Here is a 27,574-nt window from a genome sequence, read left to right as displayed (position 1 = left end):
AAATTTTGACAGTGGCCAGCTGTTGGCATACGCGTTACATGTAAGGGGGTGTTACTAATTACGTAACGCTCTAGTGGTAGAGGAAGAGGGTACTGTTAATGATTATTAAATCAGTATGCTTTATCCTTGATGTCGTTAAACACCCCCCCCCCCCCCAACTTTACCCTTTCCAAACGAAATAATATTTATTTGAATTTGTCGATTTTAACACGTAAAATTAAGAAATGAAAACGTTCATTGTCTACTTTAGTATATTTTATTTTTAAAATAAATACATGATTAATGTGTTACTAGTATACAAACTAAACTTTGAAAAATCTACTAACACTTTATAAAATATCAATTCTGAAATAGGAAGGTACGACTGTCGAAAATACGTTGTCAAGATCAAACCGATTTTAACTAAAGACTCTAGTACCGTATCCTCAACCGAACGTTCTTCGTACAGCGCAAGATTTCTCTTTTAATTGTTTGGGACGAACCCTACAATTTGAAATCGGCAAACGCACGTGTTAACTGAAACTGACAACAGGCTGTCGTTTGTACTTTGCCGAGCTATGGCGGCACAGACGACGAATCAAGCGTATACGTTTGACGATATCCGTTTATATCGAACATACACGACTTTTTAAAAAGTGCATTTGAGCTTGTATTTTACATTTGTACGTGATTTATAATATGGTAACCAGAGAATGTAACTTTAAATATATTTTAAAAATTGAAGATTTTGCCACCCCCTAAAAATTGACGCCCTAGGCCTGGGCCTAGTCGGCCTGTGCACTAATACGACTCTGACAATGATGTCATGTTAAAGTTTAGGCTATGTAGTATGTAGGTCTATCTGGGGTATTCAAAGATCTTTATGCAAGTATAAAGTCCTACGCTATTAAAATCAATGCATACATACCCCTGGATTATTCAAAGATCTTTATGCTAGTATAAAGTCCTGTTATTAAAATCAATCCAATGCATACATACCGATATCAAACGTAACAACAAGGATTAATAAATATAACTTGTACCATTCGGACATTTGTTAAAATGTTGAATAAATAAATGGTTGATATCAGGCGCGGATTTTGGTGTGATGCCAATTCGACGTCTCTTCCTAATTTTACATAAGTAATTAATTTTACATTTGTACAAGTTGAGTTTTTATTTACACCGCACACCATTACATTAATAATGATGAGTGATGGGTATTGTGATACGATGCTTATATCAGTTTTATTAGTAAACGTTAACTTTATCGGAAATAGGAATTGATTTGGTACATTGGAACCAAAAACAAGCACCTGCTCGGCACTATTCGGAATAAGATAATTTGTTTCGTGCTACGTCGGCCAATTTCGATTGTTGTGCGTCTTGATCAGAATGTGAGAAATATAATTGTTAAAAAATGTTGTATCAATTTTATTTATATTTGTTCAATTATTTTAACTTTGATCTCTAATAAATCCCAGATGTATATTTAATAACTTTTCACTTTATTTCCGGTTTTTGTTCGACGTCATTCGACAACAACGCCATTTGTTTGAAAATGGCTGCCTCCATGGTTGATTTCCTGGATGGTAGAGGCTAAAGGTTATTCTCAATGTTCTGATGACATTTGACGCGCTGTGTGTTCTGGCATGCATATTTTTGATATAACCTGAGGATTATACTTCCGTCAACCGGGCTTGTAATGGCGGGATCGCAGGAAAAGCAACGGCTACAAGTGAATAATGTTTGTTTTGTTTTACTTCAGTCCTGTCTGATCATGTTTTGTGTTTGACATTTTTTATGGCACTGGGCAGAATTTTATTAGACTGAAACTAAAACTCGATACAGATCCCCAACAAATCACTTAGGTATTGTAAACAAAGTCTTAACTAAATATCTGTGTGTAATATAAAGGTAAAATCTAAAACTTAGGCAGAGAAGTTCCACCATAGAATGATAGATGATAGATAATACAGACCTTCCCATAGGAAACGCCTTTTTTCACACTATGAAATTTACTACAGGTTATTTATTTCTGAGCCAACTGTTTTCTAAATTTCACATAAATATAGTATTTTTTGTTATTTCCAAAACACTTAATGTTTTCCTTACATCAGACCAAACTGAAATTATTTACAAAAAGCATCTTTGTAGGAGGATGGGATGGACTATAGATGGGCCCAACATTTTGTAATAAAATATATTATACCAATATAATAGAAACTTTGATGGGAAATTGCAGATGTGTTGCACAGATGGCCACAAGCACTTGTGGTTAGCAAGACAAGTAGTGGAATGTTGAGGTGGACATAAATGGGATATGGTGAACTCATATGGAAACTAACTCGTATGAACGAATTTGTATGTAAAAAATAACGGTGAACTCGTATGGGAATGTATGGATATGCAGATATACTTTGATATTTCTCTTACATGTGTATTTTGACACTTGTTTTGTACACCCCCATCCCCCCCACCCCAGTTTGTAAGTTCCATACGAGTTCACTGCATTTTCCCCTATACGAGTAAGTCTTCCATACGAGTTCACTTGTGGATTTCCATACGAGTTCACTTGTGGATTTCTATACGAGTTCATTGCATTTTCCCCCATACGAGTGCGTTTTCCATACGAGTTCACCGCAAGCCACATAAATCAGGCCATAGGATAATTTTTTTTTATGGGAAACACCTTTTCAGTTTCGTGTCTTGTGATCCGTGATTTAACTGACACGGTACTGGAAATTTCTATCATCTCTGTGAAATTTGAAGTCCTGCATATATAGGAAATGAAGGAAAGGGAAGAGAATTATATAATAATAATAATAATAATAATAATAATAAAACAAAAAACACAACACTAATATATTTTTCAATCTCATTTTCAATGATTATATTTGTTGTATGTCACCTGCTATACCTGTATGTATGTATGTCTAAAACATTGTCTGCTTTTCGCAGTCTGCTAGTTCAAGCCCTGAACACATTTGTAAAGAATAAATAAAACAAAAATTATTTACATGATCTAAACTTTACATTTATATTTTAAAATGTTAGTTACTATAAATTATAATGTTTCACAAATCATGTCAAAATATTCAATTTTGTTTTTGTAAACATACATTTGGTTTCATCACACCCTAATGCATGCATGTCAGCCATTTTATTATTTTTTGGAACAAAATCCTGTAAAACAATTCCCTGCATTCATGTTTTACACAGTGATGAATCATACAGATACATGTATGATTTATAAAAAAATACAACAACTTGATCCCGATTATACATAAATTCACGTACACAGGGCACAACAGCGTACCAGGTTTGTTTTGTCTGTTTTGAGCACAGTGAGGTATTTTTAGTATAGTAATGTTATTTAACAGCTGCTGATACATGTATGTATTTCCAAGTTATTTTAAACTAATTAAAGCCTGAGATGTTTTGATGTCACCATATATTTTTACTTAAAATATGGGCATGCTAATTTAGGGTACTGTGTTTAGCATCTTGACTTTGGTGCAATCCAAAACCCTTGTAAGTAAGATTCGTTAGCTTTTTTTACACACACATACATATGTATATCAAGTGCAGATATATATTGAATTATTTACCTTTTTTTTTTAACAAAAAGCAGTCCATTGTTTAGACCTACAAATGTACATGTACTTGTACTTTGGTGAAATAGAAATTCACCTGCTAAAACCACCAAAAAATCACAGGTAATTTTTTCAAGAGAGAGGAAGGAAATGTATTATTTAACGACACACTCAACACATTTTATTTACGGTTATATTACGTCAGACATATGGTTAGCCCAATGGGCCCACCGACGTGGATCGATCCTAGACCGACCATGCATCGAGCAGCGCTTTACCACTGGGCTACGTCCCACCCCCTTTTTTCAAGAGACAGAGAGATGTTTGTATGATTATCTCATCTGCTATTTAGCTCATAATTTTGTTATATTTTAATCCCATTTTGCTCTAAAATTCATCTCAGAGGTCATCATTTCTCACACACTATAATATTATTGTCTATACTAAACCCTCGCCTCATTCCGTATTATCTCTTTTTTCCACCAGGCCATTTTTTTTTTCTTACCAGGACATATCATTTTTTACCTACTGTCTTAAAAAAAAGAACAGCAGGCTATGTTTTGTTTCCTTAATAAACAAAATAAATTGATGCTTTTAAAGAGAGGGTAGAATCAGTTTTAGGAAATGTTATTAATGCCTTTAAAGAAAAATATCAAATGTCTTTAAGAATAAATGCTTTCTGACTGAATGTTGATATTTTACAATCTGACAACCCTTTAGCTTTGGTTTTGGTATAAACTGGATTATGTCACATGACATGACAACATATTGAGATGGATATAATTACATTTTCACTGGTTATTTCTATTCACGATTAATAACATCACTGAAACGGATTACATGTTCCCCTTAGCAACAAGAGATCTTTTTATATGCACTTTCCCAAAGACAGGACAGCACATACCACAGCCTTTGATATACCAGTAATGGGACACTGGTGTGGATGGGGGGGGGGGGTGGGGGAATCCAATTAGATAATAGGTCTGCTGAAGAGGTTTGATCCTTCGACTCAAGCACCTCATAATACAAGCACTTTATCAACTAAGATAGACTTGGGATGGTGAATATAAAATATCTCTTGTTAGTAATAGAAAAATGTAGCTGCAAGTGTCCTCTCTAAGACTATATGTCAGAATTACCAAATGTTTGTGGTGTTGTTAAACAAAACAAAATTTTCCCTTTACTAATGGAAAAATGAAGCAAGTTTTCTCTATAACACTGCATGTATATGTCAGAATTACCAAATGTTTGACATACAATAGCTGATGTCGTTAAACAAAACAAACATATGTAAATTTACTTTAATACTTTAAAACTATAATACTAATGGAAAAATGTAGCGGGTTTCCTCTCTAAGACTATATGTCAGAATTACATGTACGGTACCAAATGTTTGACATGCAATAACTGATGTTGTTTAACAAAACAAACATATGTAAATTTACTTTAATACTTCAAAACTATAATACTAATGGGAAAATGTAGCGGGTTTCCTCTCTAAGACTATATGTCAGAATTACATGTAGCAAATGTTTGACATACAATAGCTGATTCATGATTAATAAATCATTGAGCTTGTGTGGTGCCATTAAAGGGACATTCCCGAGTTTGCTGCATTGTAAGATGTTTCTGACTGATAAAATATTTCTACGATTAAACTTTTAAAAATATTTTTTGTTTAGAATATCAGTGTCTGTATATTCGATGTGTTTCTGGTCGTCTAATATTTGTAAGAAGCCTGAACTGGATTTTGTCTTCAAATAATTTGGTACGGACGAAAAAATATTTTTTACGAAATAAAATGAAATTTAACCTACATGTACATGTAGTACAAATATTAGAATGATCAGAAACCTCTAATATTTTATGCAGAAATATATATTTGATATGTAATTACAGTCGTTAAAAATTGCAGCAAACTTGGGAATGTCCCTTTAAACAAAACAAAGCTTTAGAATTTAACATCTACTCGGAGAAAATCAGTTATCAAGTTTCCAACAGGGGTCAGGCCTCATGTGACCGAGCACAGTTCAGGGTTTCACGTCCATTATTACTTGGCAGGTTTTCATTACCAGATCTGTGCCTGTTTAATTGTCCGTACATTATTATCTGGGTTGATACGCATTGTGTTTTCAACTTCTCTGACTTTTCTAGTCACAGGGGGGTAGGCTCGTGGCAGTTTTACTGGATCAAACACAATATGTTTGAATTCTTTTTTCTTTTTTATGACCTTTCTAGTTAAGTTCATATCAGTCAATTTAATCATACACAATTGATGTTTGAATTCCAGCAGTGTTTTCTTTGTTAATAAAAATAGAATTAGTCTAGCTTGCGGCTGTATTATTCTTTTTTGGTAATTGATATCATTGAGTTGCGTGCATCATTAAAGGTCTGCTTGCAATAAGAGTAATGTTGGTTTGCTGTTTTAACTTTAAATAACACTACTACAAGAATGTATTTGCAAGAATTAAGAAAGTTAATTATTTTTTTATTTATTTAATTACTGTGCTAATGTACATCCAGTTGCATAATTTAACAATTAGTTCCAAAAAACTTTCTTCTTTCTTTCTGTCTCTCTTTTGAACAAGGGGCAGGACGTAGCCCAGTGGTAAAAGTGCTCGCTTGATGCGGGGTCGGTTTGGGATCGATCCCCGTCAGTGGGCCCATTGGGCTATTTCTCGCCCTAGCCCCAAATAGTGCCCCATGACTGGTATATCAAGGGCTGTGGTATGTGTTATCCTAGGGCTATCTCTGGGTCAGCAGACAGTTTCACCAAACTGTTTATTAAACTTCAAAAATTGCAGAAACCCAGTAATATTGTAAGAAAATATCAGTTATTACATGAAACTATTTCACCAAATTTATACAAAATTTTCAGATTGTTTTTAAAATTCACAATTGGTAAATTTGACGAGTGCCAGAGCTAGTCTTGTATCCTGTCTATAGAAAGGTGTATATGTAATAGTGTTGGTATAAAGTGCTCCTACTGGCAGAAGCTAGCAGGAATTTCCCTATTAGCTCAGTTGGTATAGTACTGGACTCTCAAACTGAGAGTCCATGGTTCGAACCCCTAAATGGTGGTTGATTTTTTCTGTTACACATATAACAATAAAAGAGCACTTGCTGCTGGTGGAAAAAATGTAACATGTTTCCTTTAAAACTGTATATGTCAGAATTATCAAATGTTTGAAATCCAGTATCTGATGATTAATTAAACCAGTGATGCCGGTGAACAAAGCAAACTTTATGTCGCACCCAGATATACAGGTTTGTGTAGCACTAAGAAATTTTGAGTAGTTTGTTTTCACTGAGAGATAAGGGTTGAAAGAATGTTAACTGTATTCAGTTGTTAATACCTGTATTTGGTTACATTCTGAGACAGTCGGTTGTTAGTAGTTGCTCAAGTTTGGAGTCATATTGCCACTGTCTGTCAAAGTAAGCCTTGGCACGACCACTAGAAAATACTTGAAACTGTATAGAGGTAAAACAATCTTAAAGATAACATCTTACTGAATCATGTATGTATATCTACAACTTTTACCAGTATGGTTTTCATATGGCTTGGCTATCCAATCAATATTAAAAAAAATTGTTTAACAATACCACTAGTCATTGTTCAATATTAAAAATTTGGGCAGTATCCCAGTTGGATACTAACATTTCAAAATCTGGTATCCCACCTGAGAATTTAGTATCCCACTTTAATGAAATTTATAAATAACATCGTAACAAACTTGGACAACACTGTTCTCGTTCCCAGTCTATTGCTACACTGCAATCGAAATCACGGAATTTACATTCAAACGGAATCGGTCAAAAGAATTGCTGCATCTGTTTTTAAGTAATACTAACACAAATTAATATTTAGCAGTTATCTATAAGGAAACATCCAACAAAAACAATATTGACTTAGCGGTTCCCAGTCTATTGCTATGCTGCTATTTCTCCAATGTAGCATTATACTGGGTTCGAGTTGGGGGAGATCTTGTTACAGCATAGCATTAGATTGGGTACGAGCTCGAAAATACTGTTAATAAGTCTGGTATCCAAAATTAAATTTTGGTATCCCCGGGATACCATTAATCTCGGACACTGCTAGTGCCCATTAATTTATTAATCATCTACTATTGGAGGTCAAACATTCGATAATTCTGAGAAAAATCTAGTGTTTATCAGAGGAATACCACAAATATATTTATTGTTAATGTTAATGGTGGTTGGTGGCGTGTAATATCTTGGTCGACTTGATGTTTCTGCAACGATGTGCCTTATTTTGTTTATCAATATGTTTATGTAGGCCTATATAGGTTACCTTAAAGCCTTTGAGTATCGCTTATTGGTTTTCGCCAAGTTGCTCTAAAACCTGTGCAAACTAACCACGGGATATTCGGAAGTATGCGAAGAAGTGATCTTCGTGTGAACTCAGTTAACATACTATTTTATGGAATTCCCCTAGTTCATTCCTTTTTTGCAAGATCTCGTGAACACAATTTTTTCTTGTTTTTCTCTGTCTTCGCGCCAACAATAGCAGAAGTAACATCTTCCCGTCTTTACATTTTCTAGCCTTCGACATGATGGTTTACGTGCTAAAATTATCAAGTTGCTATTATTTACGTAAAAAACAATAAAATAATAATAATAATAATAATAATAATAAAACACCGCACAGTTTTCCGCGTTGTATGTAATTTAAAAAAACGCGCGGTTTATCGCTTTCCAGTTGCCGCTCTCCATTACCACTTTCCAGTGTAATTAGGCCTTTAGACAAAACCTGTCCCATCTTTTTTCCATTAGCATCAAGGGATCTTTTATATGTACGCTTGCCCATAGACAGTACAATGCCATCACCTTCGATATACCAGTCATGCGACAGGGAAAACAACACAAATTGGTCCACTGAGGAGTTTTGGCTTTCTGATAGAAGCACCTTTGGAATGTGCTCTACCAAATGAGTTAGAATTTTTTTTTATATTATTATTTTTTTTTTTTTTACAAGTTTATTGCCAGCTCCTTGTTTACAATTAGAACAACACATGCTAAGGATAAAACATGGGTTGTGTACATAAAAATAATAAAACAACATAATATAATACTTTAGGGTACTGGCTTGCAAACCCCACCTCACCCACCCCCACCCCCTCTCCATCCCCACCCCCTCTCCATCCCTGCCTCTCTCTCTCTCTCTCTCTCTCTCTCTCTCTCTCTCTCTCTCTCTCTCTCTCTCTCTCTCTCTTTCTCTCTCACTCTCTCTCTCTCACTACATATCTAATCAATGTAGCTATCCATTTATTTTTCTCTCAGGCAAAAACCCCCAACACACTTTCATCCTTTTCCATTCTATGAATGACGTACATAAATATGTAAAATACGCACATGATAATCTATATATACACATACACATACACATACACACACACACACATACACACACACACACACACACACACACACATACACACACACACATATACACAACAAATGAGTTAGAATACTAGTTTCTGGTACAAGTCATTCTATAGATGATTTTTCTGACACAAGTCTGAAGGAAATCAATCCTTGGAGTGAGCGATTTTCTTGAAATGTATGTCAGAAGAACCATCTACTAATGGACGAGTGCCAGAAATATTTTCTAGTTCATTTTATTTTTACAACCCTTTTCTTAGCTGGTATACATTACGTCATGAGAAGGAATACATGCAGTGTTACATATTATGCAAATTACATACTACCTTTGCTTACAAAATCACATAATGAACAGGTAGCAATGGCTGTCTACCTCCAAAATAATGAGACCAATTAACCAATGAAAAGGGTGCATTACTGCCTAGGGATATTTGCTAGACTGTTTTTCTAGCACAAATTCCTGACACCTTTCTACCAGTTACCGTACTTGAACAAGAAACAATCTTATTGATATAATATTTTGTGGAATCATGTATTTTCACAAACACCCATATGGTACCGCTTTCCTATGGTATACTCGGTCGGTATAAAGTATGAAACAAAAGCATGCATCAAGTTAGCAGTAGTATAACATTGCAAGTGAAACTGCTTACCATGACTGTTCCAACATTTTGTCTTCACCACTGTAGTACTAAAATGAGATAATTTATACAAATCAGTGGTAATATGTACAAAAACCTTTTATTTAGATTAAAAAAACCTTAATAATATATTTTAATTTTTTTAGCATTATGTAGCATATAGTTATATGCCAATTCATCAGTTTCCATTTGACACAATGCACTATAATTGAACATCATAATCTGTCTATACATGTACAAACATCTGTTGCAGATTAATCTATTATATAAACTGCATTATTATACACTGACTGATTTATATTCCAGCTGAGTAATAAAAGCTGTGAATAGTATTTTTTAGTCCCACATATAGTTTTCCCGATGTTTTTCCTACAATGCTTTGAGATATTGAGCTGACATTTTGTATATAGCTTTACTATATACATGTACTGTTACAGATCAAGTTTGACTTCCATGGCGATTTACCCATTTTTAACAGAGTTATGGTCCTTGAACTTAGGAGATATGAAAATTTGTTGGGCCCGGTAGGGACATGTATTGCTGTAACAGTACTCTCAGAATGCTTTTTATATATTTTTTTATTAGAATTTTTTAATATTTTTTATTTACGATTACTGGTGGACTTTGTTAATATTGTCATATGTTTGTATTTCAGGACAGTCCGACTGATGAGCACAGTGCGATTAATCAGCGACTCAAAGATGATGGCCTTGACCCTCAGTGTGACGACTCGCAGAAACTGCTCCATGTGTGGAAATTATACAAAAAGACTGAGGTATAACATCCATAAAAGTCACTGTCCTTATTGTACAAGTTGATACGTGTATGTATATTTGATAAAAGCTACAGCTGATCAAGTTAGAGGGTGTAGGAGGAAGGAAATGTTTTATTTAACGACGCACGCAACACATTTTATTTATGGTTATATCTGCGTCGGACATATGGTTAAGGACCACACAGATAATGAGAGAGGAAACCGGCTGTCGTCACTTTATGGGCTACTCTTTTCGATTAGCAGCAAGGGATCTTTTATATGCACCATCCCACAGACAGGATAACACATATCAGGGTTTTTGATGTACCTGTCGTGGTGCACTGGCTGGAGTGAGAAATAGCCTAATGGGCCCACTGGCAGGAATCGATCCCAGACCAGCCGCGCATCAGGCAAGCAATTTATCACTGGGCTGTGTCCCGCCTAGAGGGTGTAGTAAGATTCTGAGGAGAACAAATAAATGAATGAATGTTAACAACATTGTGGAGTATGAAGTGCCGTTCTTGACTTTTTGCATGTTGTAACCTCCCAGTAACCTGAACGACCGGTCTCGTCTTATTTTGATCCCTGCATGGCGGAGGGGATTTAAAAGAAATTCTAAATTTTGCATAAATTTTGTATTATCCTTGTTTGCAGTCTGATCTACAGAGAGCTGTTGAGAGTGAAGAGAAGCTCAAATTGTATTAATTATCCTTGTTTGTATTAATTGTCCTTGTTTACAGGCAGATCTACGTAAAGCTGTTGAGAGTGAAAAGAAGCTCTAAGTGTATTAATTATCCTAGTTTTTATTAATTATCCTTGTTTGTATTAATTATTCTAGTTTGTATTAATTATCCTTGTTTGTATTAATTAATTATCTTTGTTTACAGTCAGATCTCCAGAGAGCTGTTGAGAGTGAAGAGAAGCTCAAAGTGTATTAATTATCCTTGTTTGTAATAATTAATTATCCTTGTTTACAGTCAGATCTCCAGAGAGCTGTTGAGAGTGAAGAGAAGCTTAAAGTGTATTAATTATCCTTGTTTGTATTAATTATTCTTGTTTGTATTAATTATCCTTGTTTACAGTCGGATCTCCAGAGAGCTGTTGGGAGTGAAGAGAAGCTCAAAGTGTATTAATTATCCTAGTTTTTATTAATTATTCTTGTTTGTATTAATTATCCTAGTTTGTATTAATTATCCTAGTTTGTATTAATTATCCTTGTTTGTATTAATTAATTATCTTTGTTTACAGTCAGATCTCCAGAGAGCTGTTGAAAGTGAAGAGAAGCTCAAAGTGTATTAATTATCCTTGTTTGTAATAATTAATTATCCTTGTTTACAGTCAGATCTCCAGAGAGCTGTTGAGAGTGAAGAGAAGCTTAAAGTGTATTAATTATCCTTGTTTGTATTAATTATTCTTGTTTGTATTAATTATCCTTGTTTACAGTCGGATCTCCAGAGAGCTGTTGGGAGTGAAGAGAAGCTCAAAATGTATTAATTATCCTTGTTTGTATTAATTATCCTTCTTTGTATTAATTATCCTTCTTTGTATTAATTAATTATCCTTGTTTACAGTCTGATCTCCAGAAAGCTGTTGAGAGCGAAGAGAAACTCCGGGTGGATCAGACGGAAGAGATGCAGGAGGTGGAGAACTACGTGGAACACATCCGGAACCTGTCCGACGAGCGGGAGACTCTCATACAGGAACTGGAGACTGAGAACGAACAGCTCAGAACGGAGGTCGATAAACTCAAACAAGATGGAGCGGGTACGTGGTTTATGTGAAACTCTGCTTTGAAGACATTGCATGACTCTAGTTATTAAGCAGTGTAAAATATTTTTGGCTGCTACAGATAAATGTTTTGCCATCTAAAACTAGATGTATATGTCAGAATGATCAAATGTTGACATCCAATAGCCAGTGGTTAATAAGCAAATGTGCTCTAGTGGTGTCATTAAACAAAAACAAACTTTAACTGTTAATCTAAATATGGCTACTTTTCATCCATCTAGATACAGCCTTGCTGTTGCCTTTGATGTCTTTTTTTCTCGGATGAGACTTTTATCCCAGTGGTAAAGCGTCCCCTTGATGCACAGTCGGTCTGGGATCGATCCCCGTCAGTGGGCCCATTGGGTTATTTCTCGTATCAACCGTTGCACTACATCTGGTATATTTGAGGCCTTGGCATGTGTTATCTAGTCTGTGGATGGTGCATATAAAAGATCCCTTGCTACTAATGGAAACAAATGATGTAATGAGTGTCCTCTAGGACTACTATATGTCAAAATTACCAGATTTTCGAGATTTTTGGCTAGGCCAAAAATGTGTGACCTTTTGACCTATGGTGATCTACTTATTGAACTAATTTGCATAGAACACCTATCATTGTAAAGAGATCCCCAAGACCCACATTTTGAGGGGTCACATGATCTATTATCTTCTATAACAATGGCTCTAGGGGACCTTTTGTGTTCCTTACCCCCCCCCCCCCCCATTTTTATGCCAGTTTTTGATTTTGCATTTGCAACACAAAAGGGTTAATCCAGAGAATTGTTCATGGGTGACGAGCAGTCATCCACCTGGAAATTAAAGACTACCACCCAGTCTACCAAAATCACCAAAGAAAAAAACTTTAACTCTGATTGCAGGGTATAGCCTAAAGTCGAGCCTTGGCTCCCGGACTAATAAGCCAATGTGCTTGTTAAACAAAACAAACTTTAACTAAACATGACACCTTTCCATCCCACTAGGCACAGCCTTGTTTCTATTTTTGATGTCTTTTTTTTTCTACCTGATCTGACATAACTTATTATTTCATGATTATATCTGTCTGCTTCCTGTTATCCAAACAGATACTGCTCTGATAAAAGAAACTGCCGAAATGCTGACTCAGCAGGGTTTGGAAGAGATTGCGCACGCGTCGAGCAGTGAACAGATAGCGTTCCTGCTGGTGGAGCGCGCGCGTCTGCTCGACGAACTGGAGATGGAGCAGACGCAGAATGAAGGTCAGAATGCTGAAGATCTGAAGCAGATTTTGGAGCGGGAGAGAGCAGACTTCGAGGAAGAACTGGCACAGCAGAGGGAGAGAGCGGCGGAGGTCCTGAACTCGCTCAAGATGGAGCATGAAGAAGAAATAAATGCCTTGATCGACGAAAACGCAAAACTGGACGAAGAGTTGACAACGCTGAAAAATACGGTAATTTATTTTATCCTATAACTAACCCATAATATTGATGTCATAAACCCAGCTGACATTTACCTTTATTAGCTATGTTAATAATGTTTTGCTATCAGTGGGTCATTTGTTTAAAGCCAACAAAACCTGTATACCTGAGTGTAATGTTTTCATAAGAGTTGGTTGAAGTGTAGGATGTCAAACTACATTTGTACTGATTGTAATGACATAATTTTACTGATGAAGGTGACTTTACAACTTTGATGTACTAAATATTGAATTAAAATGTTATTTTAGAAGTGTTATATGATGAACAGAATTCGCTACTCATGTTTTTTAATATGTAAAATCTTCTCATGTTTTTCAATATGTAAAATATCAACCATGTCTAGTTAATCAGTATTTGTCTTCACAGAGTCTCAATAAATACCAATTTCATAGATTCTGTTGATATTTTCCATATTAAAAAACATTTGTGATGAATTCTCTATTTCATACACAACCTAACTTTTCTCTACATCCCCCCCACCCCAGTCATGAAGAGCAAAGGAGAAAAAAGAATAGAAGATTTTAGTTAATCACTGGCTGTTGAACATTCAGACCAGTATTCTTGTAATTTACAGTGGTATGGTCATTTTTCCTCAATAGGGAATGGACACTTTTAAAGAATGCTCTGATTTGTTTAATAAGTAAAAGGTATTTTATTTTGCTTCTTAAGGCTTAATTTAAGTGAAAGGATTGTTCATTATTAGTCCCCTGTTGGTCCAACCGGAGATGATTATGGGTTTGGTCTCTGTCTGTCTGTCTGTTTGTCTGTCTGTCTGTCCATCTGTCACACATATAGTTTTTTACACTTTTTTCCTGCAATACATCAAGATATTGAGCTGACATTTTTTGTATTACTTTATCATGTACTGTTACAGACCAAGTTTGACTTTCGTGGTTGTTTTTGACAGTTATGGCCCTTGAGCTTAGGAGGTACTGAAATTTGGTGGGCCCGGTGGGGGACATGTATTGTTTTAGTAGTACTTTCAGAATGCTTTGGTTTTTTTTACTGTTATAGATAAAGGACTTGACATCTGAAGTGGACAAACTGTCGGATGACTTGACTAACGAAGAGAATGAGAAGAAGAAAGTGCAGACGGCGCTCACTGCGTTGGAAAAAGAAGTGAAGGAAAAAGAGAAAGAAAGTGAGTATCTGTTTCCAGTATGCTAAATAGGTCTCATATTTTGATTACTGTAAATCATTAAATATGCCATCTTGAAAAATAAATTTTATTAATTAACCTTTAGACCACTGGAGGGGCGAAATGTAGCCCAGTGGTAAAGCACTCGCTTGATGTGCGGTCAGTCTGGGATTGATCTGGGCTATTTCTCATTCCAGTAGTGCATTATGACTGGTATATCAACGGCCGTGGTATGTGCTGTCCTGTCTGTGGGATAGTGCATATAAAAGATCCCTTGCTACTAATGGAAATATAGCGGGTTTCCTTTCTAAGACTATGTTGAAATTACCATATATTTCACGTCCAATAGCTGATGATTAATAAATCAATGTGCTCTAGTGGTGTCGTTAAACAAAACAAACTTTAGACCACTGGATTAATTTTTGACAAAAACCACACGTATTTTGACTTTAAAAATATATAAATACGTTAATGTTCGTTTGTGAAAGAATAAGTATTATTGCCTGGTTTTTTGTATTAAATGTTTATGATATACTGATGGAAAGAAATAAAGGATCAGCGGGGCTTCTACATTACGGTAGCCTCACTCCCATGGCTAGTGATATTCAATGTTGGGCTAGTAAATAACTACTATTACCATGTCCGACAGGGCTTCTACATTATGGTAGCCTCACTCCCATGGCTAGTGATATTCAGTGTTGGGCTAGTAAATAACTACTATTACCATGCCAGACAGGGCTTCTACATTACGGTAGCCTCACTCCCATGGCTAGTGATATTCAATGTTGGGCTAGTAAATAACTACTATTGCCATGCCAGACAGGTCTTCTACATTACGGTAGCCTCACTCCCATTGCTAGTGATATTCAATGTTGGGCTAGTAAATAACTACTATTACCATGCCAGACAGGGCTTCTACATTACGGTAGCCCCACTCCCATGGCTAGTGATATTCAATGTTGGGCTAGTAAATAACTACTATTACCATGCCAGACAGGGCTTCTACATTACGGTAGCCCCACTCCCATTGCTAGTGATATTCAGTGTCGGGCTAGTAAATAACTACTATTACCATGTCAGACAGGGCTTCTACATTATGGTAGCCTCACTCCCATGGCTAGTGATATTCAATGTTGGGCTAGTAAATAACTACTATTGCCATGCCAGACAGGGCTTCTACATTACGGTAGCCTCACTCCCATTGCTAGTGATATTCAGTGTTGGGCTAGTAAATAACTACTATTACCATGCCAGACAGGGCTTCTACATTATGGTAGCCTCACTCCCATGGCTAGTGATATTCAGTGTTGGGCTAGTAAATAACTACTATTACCATGCCAGACAGGGCTTCTACATTATGGTAGCCTCACTCCCATGGCTAGTGATATTCAGTGTTGGGCTAGTAAATAACTACTATTACCATGCCAGACAGGACTTCTACATTATGGTAGCCTCACTCCCATGGCTAGTGATATTCAGTGTTGGGCTAGTAAATAACTACTATTACCATGCCAGACAGGGCTTCTACATTATGGTAGCCCCACTCCCATGGCTAGTGATATTCAGTGTTGGGCTAGTAAATAACTACTATTACCATGCCAGACAGGGCTTCTACATTATGGTAGCCCCACTCCCATGGCTAGTGATATTCAGTGTTGGGCTAGTAAATAACTACTATTACCATGCCAGACAGGGCTTCTACATTATGGTAGCCCCACTCCCATGGCTAGTGATATTCAATGTTGGGCTAGTAAATAACTCCTATTACCATGCCTGACGGCTAGTGAATTTATTTTGTTCAAATGTTGCAGTTAAGTCTGTTTTGTAAATATGAATATCCTGCCCACACCCAACCCCTCGATGTTAGTGTTTTAAGCTCTATCTCCCTCTTTAGGTAACATATTTGACTATTACTAGTATTTAGTAAAATTGTATTAACTTTTAACTAAAGTAGAGCTAGTGAATTTTTAATCGTGGCTAGTAAATTTTTTAAATCGCTGATCCCATGGCTAGTGGATTTTATGAAAATTCTAGAAGCCCTGATCACACAGATAGCAACAAGAAATAATGACTGTATCAAAAATCAATTCATATTGTCCGAAGTTGACTGGAAACTTATAGGCAGCACATTCAACACTACAGACATTCAATCCCACATTACAACTTGGTATGAAATACAGACATTACTACGCTAGTAGTGAATTAAATTTGGTCTACAAATTGATGTGTTCTCTTATTTCTTTCCATCAGTATATTTCAGAGCAGTTAATGTTGTTTAAAATTATGCAAATCAGTAAAGTTGGGCTTACTTATGTGCATTTGTGGCTAAATGTCCAGTATTTAGACCATTATTCCTAGGCAGTTTTGCTGATGACAATGTGTTTTTAAAATGAACTGCAATATTTTATGATTTTCGATGTTGGTGAAATGATCAAATTTATTATAAAATTAGCTGTCAATCAGCTATCAATTCCTTAAAATGACAGTGTTTTTTAAAATAAATAACAATATTTTATGATTTTCGATGTTGGTGAAATGATCAACTTTATTATAAAATTAGCTGTCAATCAGCTATCAATTCCTTAAAATGACAGTGGTTTTCCACCATTGTTGTCAAGCCACAATACTCACCAAAAACTTGTATTTTAATGTTAAACTGAAAGATGATTATTCTGTTTTGTTTCCAGGCCCCCGATTGGAAGTTGTGCGAACTGAAGTGGTGAGAGCACCAAGTCCGGGACTGGGAAGAACAACAACAGACGTAGCGTTGAGAAAAGTCATTGAGGAAAAGACGAAGATTGAAGGTGAACTTGTTTCGCTCACGTCAAAAGTCCGATCCTTGGAGAATGAGTTGTCTGCTAAGAGTGATAAGGTTGATATTTCATTATTTTATTTCTTTTCGTCTTCTTTTTTTATCCATCCATCCATCCATCCATCCATCCATCCATCCATCCATCCATCCAACCATCCATCCATCCATCCATCCATCCATCCATCCATCTTCCACCCACCCATCCATCCATCCATCCATCCATCCAACCATCCATCTATCCATCCATCCATCCATCCATCCATCCATCCATCCATCCATCCATCCATCCATCTTCCACCCACCCATCCATCCATCCATCCATCCAGTGTATCCATCCATCCATCCAGTGTATCCATCCATCCATCCATCCATCCAGTGTATCCATCCATCCATCCAGTGTATTCATCCATCCATCCATCCATCCATCCAGTGTATCCATTCATCCATCCATTGTATCCATCCATCCATCCATCCAGTGTATCCATCCATCCATCCAGTGTATTCATCCATCCATCCATTCAGTGTATCCATCCATCCATCTATCCAGTGTATCCATCCATCCATCCATCCATCCATCCATCCAGTGTATCCATCCAGTGTATCCATCCATCCATCCAGTGTATTCATCCATCCATCCATCCATCCAGTGTATCCATCCATCCATCCATCCATCCATCCATCCATCCATCCATCCATTGTATCCATCCATCCATCCATCCATCCATCCAGTGTATCCATCCATCCATCCAGTGTATCCATCCATCTATCCATTCAGTGTATCCATCCATCCATCCATCCATCCAGTGTATCCATCCATCCATCCATCCAGTGTATCCATCCATCCATCCATCCATCCAGTGTATCCATCCATCCATCCAGTGTATCCATCCATCCATCCATCCATCCATCCATCCATCCATCCAACCAACCAACCAACCAACCAAACAAACAACCAAGCATCAAACCAACCAAGCATGAATGCATGCCTGGATGCATGTCTCAAATGTTGTTATATTCCAAAACAAATTAAAATATTAGTTTTTATTATAACTTTTCTTTTCAACTTCACCTGACCTTTAACTTACGGTATTATCAAGTGACCATAACAGGAAGCCCAGGAGTCATTGGAAGATTTTAACCATTCATTGGCCATTGAGATGTTTGGATCATTCCATTATTTCAGGGGGAAATAGCATAAGTTATAGGTCAGGGCCCCATTCCACAAAGTGATTTTAATGCTATGATCACCTAAAGTGCATAGAGTAGTTATGCATTTCATTTCATTGTAACTTCTTTTTTCTTTTTTTTCTGCTTATATCCAATTATGGTTCAAGCATGCTGTCCTGGGCACACACCTCAGCTATCTGGGCTGTCGGTCCAGGACAATAGTAGTTATGCACTAAAGATGATATTAGGGCTAAACTCATTTCATGGGCCCTGGTTAAGTATTCATAAAAAGAGAAAACAATTAAAGTTTTCTTCATTATCAACAGCAATCATATTTTTGTATGTCAGGAATATTGTAATATGTAACAAAGTCATGCTCAGAAGGTTTCAGTGAATTAATCTACAGTTCCAGGTGTGCTTCATTTATAATAAATCAGCAAATACTTAAACAAGAACATGACAATGGAATTTTATATTTCCACTACAGATGTCTAAGATGTCCGATGACCTTGAGAAAGGTCAGATGATTCAGCAGCAGCTGCAGATGAAGAACAAGAATCTGCGGAAAGAGGCGGAAGAAATGGAGCAGCAGCTAGATGAAGCGGAGGTCAGTAATCCACGATCAATTCCACAAAATGTTTATACAGTGAAACTCCTCTAAATCGGACACCCTCGGATCCAAGTAAAAAGTCTGGTTTTAAAAGGTATCTGGTTTAGAGAGGCTCTCTTCTGCACATATATTTAAAAAGGGACTGTGAAAAACGTCTGGGTTTTGAGGGAATTCCTGTTTACAGAGGGTCCAGTTTTGAGAGGTTTCACTGTAGTACGCTTCGTGCACTTGTCCCATCCCTCCTCCCTGCATCCCTGAAATTTGTTAGCTACCTGGGATTTATCCAGACATTCTGTGGTACGGGAATATAAAGGTCCCTTCTAAAAATCAAACGGCATAAAAAATTCCCAATTTAATGTGTAAATAATTTTGTAATAATGCATTACATCATTCAGTAACCTCAGACATTCTGTGGTACGGGAACAAAGGTCCCTTCTAAAAATCAAACGGCATTGAAAATGCCCAATTTAATGTGTAAATAATTTTGTAATAATACTTTCAGTAGCCTAAAACAACATCCCAGTTAATGCTGTTATGATTAAATCTTACTAATTTTCCCAGTCCCATCAGACATATGACCCTGACAAAACATATCTTGGATAAATCTATTTAATACCCATTTAACATTTCCAACAACAAGTAATATGTGCACTTAGCCCATCCCTACCCGCATATCTGAAACAAATGTTAGCTACAGCCTACAGCTTTAGTAATGCAGGTACATGTGGTGAAAATAGTAAACATTACAGTAAATATGTTTGATTTACAAAAGACATGGTAAAGTGCACATAAAAAATCTTTAGCTGCCAATGGACAAATTTAGAGGGTTTCCTCTGAAGACTACGTGTCAGAATTACCAAAGAAAAGAAATGTTTTATTTAACGACGCACTCAACACATTTTATTTACGGTTATATGGCGTCAGACATATGGTTAAGGACCACACAGAGTTTTGACAGGAAACCCGCTGTCACCACTACATGGGCTATTCTTTCCGATTAGCAGCAAGGGATCTTTTATTTGCGCTTCCCACAGGCAGGATAGCACAAACCATGGCCTTTGTTGAACCAGTTATGGATCACTGGTCGGTGCAAGTGGTTTACACCTACCCATTGAGCCTTGCGGAGCACTCACTCAGGGTTTGGCGTCTGTATCTGGATTAAAAATCCCATGCCTCGACTGGGATCCGAACCCAGTACCTACCAGCCTGTAGACCAATGGCCTAACCACGACGCCACTGAGGCCGATCAGAATTATCAAAGGTTTGACATCCAATAGCGAACAATGATTGATTAATCATTGTGCTCTAGTGGTGTCATCAGTGGCGTAGCGTGGGTGGGGCAACTGGGGCAGTTACTGTAGGCGCAAAATTCTGGACTAGTGGAAGAGACTAGGGGAGTGCTAACAGTCCACTGGTTAGGGGATGCAATACTTGCCTTGCCCCGGGTGCTGGCAACCCACGCTACGCCACTGGGTGTCATTAAAGGCATACTGTCACGGATGTAAGGACCTTTTTTCTCTAAAAATGGATAATAAATAAGAATTACATTAATTGTTGGAAACTAAATCTAGCTATCGCATCACCTTAACTGAACTATGATGGAGTGAAAGTCATGTCAACCCTCTCGGCAATTTTAGTTTTTGAATTATGGACCATTGCCATAATTCAATTATTTTTACAAAATATCATTAATAAATTGAGTATGGTGGTTATGAAGATGGTTGAATAAAGTACATTAAGGGACAAATCAAATTACTTTTATTCAGGTAAAACTTTGTCAGGCCATTAAATAGGTCAGTGATCTGTGACAATATGCCTTTAAACAAAACAAACAAATAAACACAACAGATGTTGGTAATAGCAAATATAAGGAAGATATTTCTGTATTTTCGATTTAATGAGGAACAAATATGTTTTGGAAAAGACATGTGACACATTTTTAAGTTAAAAGTTGAAGTATTCATATTAAAAAATGTCTGTGTTTTTCCTTTTCCTGATTTTAGTACCACATGGAAATTACTCGTGTCTTGTTCTTTGATGACAAACAAATATGGTTGGGAAATGATAAACTTTTTTGTATTCAGTATGACATATTTTTAAGTTAAAAGTTGAAATATTCATATTTAAAAATGTCTGATTTTAGTACCACACGGAAATTGCTCCTGTCTTGTTCTTTGATGACAAACAAATATGGTTGGGAAATAATAAATGTTTTTGTATTCAGTATGACATATTTTTAAGTTAAAAGTTGAAATATTCATATTTAAAAATGTCTGATTTTAGTACCACACGGAAATTGCTCCTGTCTTGTTCTTTGATGACAAACTTATAGAGCCCATCTGTGTTTCAAGACCAAGCAAAGTGTTCCAGATTTTTGTTCAATGTCATTTTTATATCCAAGTATTTTTTTTATGTTTCAGCTCTCTGTAGAAAAAATGACAAAGGAAAACGAAGAATTCTCTAAAAAGATGGAAACATTGCAAGCAGAAGTCAAAACACTTAAAGCAGAATCTCATAAGGCTTCCACATTACAAGACATTGTAGATATCCTTAACAACGAAAAGAGTGAATTAAATAGCCAATTAGAAACTCTCAGACAAGACTTGCGGGCAGCCATGTATAAAAATGAAGAACTGACCAATCAAAACCGTCAGCATATTCAAAAGGAAGAAGAGTTGACCAATCATATTGAATCTCTGATGATGGACATTGAAGCAGTGAAAGATGAAAACAAGAAATTGTCCAATGAGAGAGATCTTCTCACGGAAACACAAAAGGAACAGTCGGAATTGCTAAAGTCTTGGCAGGAAGAATTGTACTCTCTGAGGTCAGAGAAAGTTTCTCTCGAAAATGATGTGGATGTGCTAGATAAAGAAAAGAATGATTTGTCAAACAAATTGGAAAAGATTGAAGATAATTTGAATAAACTGAAGAAAGAAAATCAAGATATTGCCAAGCAAGAGGTATGTCTTAATATGGCTTAATTTTAGTTGTACTGTGAAATCCCTCGAAACTGGATCTTCAGTAAACTAGAATTTCCTCAAAACTGGATGTTTTTCAGTCAAGTTTTAAATATCAGTACAGAACAGAAGCTCTCTAAACTGCATGGATGTGAGAGCTACGTGGAAACGCGTAAATGCGCTTTTCCGTTTCGTCTGAAAAAAACAAAAACATGATGTTCAATACTGTTGACCACACAAGGTTCACTTGCATGTTTTCACGGTTTCAAGTTTATGATGGGTGCCTTATGTTATAAATTATAACCAGTTTAGATTTGTTAGCATTGAATGCAATTTTTGGCAGTTCCAGGGGTTGCAAACAACAGTTTTCCTTCAGGGGCCCTTGAGCGGCCCCTGGACTCTGGCCACAGTAAGCTTTTTTGTTCCAGCCCCTCTCACATTCCTGAAACTGGATACCCCTTAAACTCAGACTTTTTACTTTTACTCGTCCTGTGGGCAGTGTTCAGCCGGAAAAGTGAGCGATCACTTTCAGTCCCCTCCTCACATGGAAAGATTAAGGGGAGTGACAGATTTATCATCTTGCAATCAAACTTTTTACACATTTTATTTAAAACTTCTTATCATTGCTTGCCTAGAAGCACATCAGGATAATGATCTTCACCTCACCTTGATTTTACTTATGACTGTATGAGTGTTTAAGGGGAGTTTCAATGTAGTTGGGGGTGTAACACTGATTAAAAGTTTCTTCAGTTAAATATTTACATGCAGCATAGAGATCTGGTCCCATGTTGTACAAAACTAATTAAGAGAATCTAAAAGTGACATTGTTTGATTGAGCCTTGAGTATGAACTTCAGAAGCGCAGACCCTTATCATTGAGACATTCTAATTGTGGGGTGGATGTTTAAGACTAAACTAGACTTCAAATCTGTCTAGATTTTTCAAGTAATAGTGGTGTTCCATTGATCGATTATAATCGAAAATAGATCAGATTGGCTCTTACGATGTGATGATCGATTATAAAAATCCACAATCGATTGTGTGGGAAAATGTTAACTGTAACTGTTCCTCTAGTTTGGATGATAAAATTGATAGAAATATTCAGTTTCGGTTTGTTTTCATGTGTACGTAAAGAAAAAATATATTAAATAGTTACCCGGTAATAAAAGTACAATTAGCCATTTGCGGGGTGCACACGACAATAGGAACATGGTCCTAATAATTCAAAGTAAAGTTTGTTTTATTTAACGACGCCGCTAGAGCACATTGATTTTTTATCTTAGCATCGGCTATTGGACGTCAAACATATGGTCATTCTGACACTGTTTTTAGAGGAAACCCGCTGTCGCCACATAGGCTACTCTTTTACAACAGGCAGCAAGGGATCTTTTATTTGCGCTTCCCACAGGCAGGATAGCACAAACCATGGCCTTTGTTGAACCAGTTATGGATCACTGGTCGGTGCAAGTGGTTTACACCTACCCATTGAGCCTTGCGGAGCACTCACTCAGGGTTTGGAGTTGGTATCTGGATTAAAAATCCCATGCCTCGACTGGGATCCGAACCCAGTACCTACCAGCCTGTTAATAATTCAAAGCCTTCTTATGGTCATGGAATTCTAACTGACTGTGTAATCGAAAGTTGATCTGTTGGTGCTAACCGATTATTACCGATGATCGATGATGAAATCCCAACCGATTCCCACCACTACTGAGTAGCATAGTCATACAGGCTCTCAATTTTTTTTTAGGGGGGCAGGACAGGCTGGCTTTTGCCCGAATTAAACGCAAATGCCCGAATGTGCATAACAACATTTATTCATATTAGCATTACTACCAAACAGCTCTATAGGGTTGCAAACGAATCTCTATGTATTTTTGCATGGATTACAACTAATTTTGAGGGTAGAATGATGGAAATACATGGTAAAAAAAGGTTTCAGATTAGCGCAATTTGGCCAAATATCTGTATTATTTTTGCCCGAATTTGAGTTTTTGCTCCAGCAGTAGGGGGCAGTTGCACCCCCTGCCCCCATCTCGTACTCTTATCCTGTGTAGCCATTATCACTTTTAAAAGTGGCAAATTACAAAATCAAACTGTCTTCGTATTGTTCATAAGTAGCAAGTTATTGTTTAAACAGTAAGTTGTCACTAAAAGACCAAAAAGAAAAGCAATAACGGCAAGAATAAAAACAAAAATGATAGAAAAAATAATCATGTACCTATTTTGTATAGGCGTGATATATACCGGTACTCTTCAAAAAAAGTAGGGGAACCTGAAATATTAATGTTAATATCAACTATAAGAACGAACATACGTTTTGAACACAGACATCCTAGTAAAGAACGTTCAGATAAGTTTATCAACATACCGAAACACATTCCATAGTTTGCACATGCATCACGCAGTTGCAGTTCCATAGTTTGCACATGCATCACGCAGTTGCCTTGTACACGTGCATGGGGTGTCATTCTCGATTTTGACAATTTCCAGGAAGGTCCATTAATCACTGTGGAACATTATTTCTGTCAATCTTTTTCATTCTGTTGATCATACAGTTGTTATTGTTTTGTTTTTAGTAATTTTTATTGTTTGAATTTGCGATTTACTGATAAAAAAAGCCCGTCAACTTTCAAATTTCACTTCTGACCCCAGTCGTCCTTCAAGATCTTTGGTGGTCATAAAACCTACTGTAATACTGAACTACCGGTTGTAATGTTTGCCCAATTAATTCACTATTATCATATAACCATTCCCCAAAGCTAATATACCTTACAATTTTGGCAATTGTAAATTCTTATTATTAGAGTTCCCTTACTTTTTTTGAAGAGTATATCTATGTTATATTCAAACATGGATGATGTGACTTTAATTTTACAGATAATTCTGAACCATATGCGAGAACAGAATCAGAAATTAACCAGTCAAGTGTCTGACTTACAGGCTGAGCTGAATGAAGTCAAAATTAGGGAAGGGACTCTTATACAAACTCAGGTAAAAAGGTTTTTATTTACAACTAACAGCCATATTTAATCATGCGTTTATCGGATATTTATTTTTGCATTCATTTATGTCTTAAATATGGATAACGTATGACATGTGCACATGGCTAAGTGCCTCTGTTTGTTACAAATTATTGAATTTACACTGCTGTTTAGGAAAGTATATACCTTTTGTACATTAGCCCCAAGTCATCTTGTATCGTTATTTTGAAACGAAAGTCCATATTCCTTGCACATCGTTCGCATTAAGAAATATTGGATCTACTGCACATTTAGTGGTGTCGAAATGATTACCTTATTTGATCTACGATTAGTATGAAAAATGTAAAATGAAATGTAAAAATATTTGATTAAAATAGCAGTATTATATTCTTTGTGTATTTTTTTACAGAAAGCCTTGGATGGTAGTAAGGAGGAATCTGATAAACGGTTTGTTTTTCAGCTTTATTCGCTTCACATATTTTGTTTTAGAATTTTCCATTAGTTTACTTTTTAATTCAGTAATAAAAATAAAAAAAAGCTGCTTACAGTGTGTGATTGCAAAATGAGTTATATAAAAGTGTGCCAAGCATTTTACAAAAATAAATAAGGTGATAGTCTGCACACTCACCTGAATTGATCCCTGTCGGTGGGCCCATTGGGCTATTCCTCATTCCATCCACTATTGGGTTATTTCAGCCAGTGCTCCACAACTAGTGTCACAAAGGCCATGGTAATTTGTATTTACTATCCTGTCTGTGGGATGGTGCATGTAAAGGATTCCTTGCTGCTAATCAAAAAGAATAACCCAGGTTTCAACATTTATGCTATAAATAGATAAAAATGTTTGTGTTGAGTGTTATTAAATAAAATATTCCTTTCTATTTGTTTGAAGATGGGATACTTTCTTTACTGATCTCTGTATTACAAAATAGAAGACCTGTTTGAAAGCAAAACTACAAGAGTTAATGAAATAGCAATTAACAGTTATGTTAAATTTGTATGTTATATGAAGGGAGGTAAGACGTTAAGTAATAGTTTTAACAACTATAATAACAGACTCCTTCTTTTGTTTTTAGATATAAACTGGAATTAGAAGATCTTAAAACAAAACTGCAGTTGAGTCTGGAGGAACTACAGAAAGTGAAAACTTCACTGGAGAAAGAACGAAACGATAAAAACATTCTTCAGGAAAAGAACTTCCAGTTGGAGAAGACTGTAGAAGAATTATCCCAAGTCAGGAAACAGCTTGAAGAAGAGAAAAAATTAAAATCAGATTTAGAAATGAAAATCCACGAGCTCCAACTGAGTCTGGCCGAACGTTCTCTGGTAGCAGACGGATTTGAGGGCGAGCGGAAACAGAGGATGGAACTGGAGAAGAAGATGTCTGAGCTTAATCAGGTGGACTCAGAGGCAGCGAGTCTGAGAGAGCAGGTGGCGAGTCAGAGTGAGCAGATTGCAAGCCTTAACGAGCAGGTGGCGAGCCTGAAGGGCAAGCTGGACGAGGAGAGGCGAGAGAGGGCGAGTCTCGAAGACACGGTTCAGGATCTGGAGCAGATTGTCGAGGATCAGAAGGTCGACCAGGAGAATCTTCAACAGAGCATGAATAATAAGGTGGGTAGCCTGTGTGTTTAACAAAGATGAAAGTTTCTGAATCTTCAACAGAGCATGATTAATAAGGTGGGTGTTCAGCAGAGATGACAGTTTCTGAATCTTCAACAGAGCATGACTAATAAGGTAAGTGGCCAGGGTGTTTAACAAATATGACAGTTTCTGAATCTTCAACAGAGCATGATTAATAAGGTGGGTGTTCAGCAGAGATGACAGTTTCTGAATCTTCAACAGAGCATGACTAATATGGTAAGTGGCCAGGGTGTTTAACAAAGATGACAGTTTCTGAATCTTCAGCAGAGCATGACTAATATGGTAAATGGCCAGGGTGTTTAACAAAGATGACAGTTTCTGAATCTTCAACAGAGCATGACTAATAAGGTAAGTGGCCAGGGTGTTTAACAAAGATGACAGTTTCTGAATCTTCAACAGAGCATGACTAATAAGGTAAGTGGCCAGGGTGTTTAACAAAGGTGACAGTTTCTGAATCTTCAACAGAGCATGACTAATAAGGTAAGTGGCCAGGGTGTTTAACAAAGGTGACAGTTTCTGAATCTTCAACAGAGCATGACTAATAAGGTAAGTGGCCAGGGTGTTTAACAAAGATGACAGTTTCTGAATCTTCAACAGAGCATGACTAATAATGTACAAAGATGACAGTTTCTGAATCTTCAACAGAGCATGACTAATAAGGTAAGTGGC

General features: G+C 36.6%; 1 protein-coding gene across 4 annotated transcripts in view; it reads left to right on the top strand.

Moving 5' to 3' along the window:
• Positions 1-1,569: 1,569 nt before the first annotated feature.
• Positions 1,570-27,574, top strand: part of LOC121390757 (myosin-2 heavy chain-like) — a 78,307-nt gene continuing 52,302 nt past the window's right edge. For 3 of the 4 annotated variants that reach the window (XM_041522664.1, XM_041522662.1, XM_041522665.1), the window contains exons 1-11: positions 1,570-1,726; positions 10,275-10,394; positions 11,945-12,137; positions 13,223-13,566; positions 14,609-14,735; positions 17,420-17,604; positions 19,199-19,318; positions 21,742-22,284; positions 25,161-25,274; positions 25,674-25,711; positions 26,341-26,875. In XM_041522664.1, coding sequence (XP_041378598.1) covers positions 1,685-1,726; positions 10,275-10,394; positions 11,945-12,137; positions 13,223-13,566; positions 14,609-14,735; positions 17,420-17,604; positions 19,199-19,318; positions 21,742-22,284; positions 25,161-25,274; positions 25,674-25,711; positions 26,341-26,875 — 2,361 coding nt within the window. In that variant the 5' untranslated portion in view covers positions 1,570-1,684. The remainder of the gene's footprint in view (positions 1,727-10,274; positions 10,395-11,944; positions 12,138-13,222; positions 13,567-14,608; positions 14,736-17,419; positions 17,605-19,198; positions 19,319-21,741; positions 22,285-25,160; positions 25,275-25,673; positions 25,712-26,340; positions 26,876-27,574) is intronic. The other variant, XM_041522663.1, reaches the window with a different exon arrangement.

Source organism: Gigantopelta aegis, chromosome 15 (assembly GCF_016097555.1).
Source record: "Gigantopelta aegis isolate Gae_Host chromosome 15, Gae_host_genome, whole genome shotgun sequence".
Lineage (NCBI taxonomy): Eukaryota > Metazoa > Mollusca > Gastropoda > Neomphalida > Peltospiridae > Gigantopelta > Gigantopelta aegis.
The sequence above is the reverse complement of the archived record's forward strand: the minus strand, read 5'-3'. Positions and strand labels throughout refer to the sequence as shown.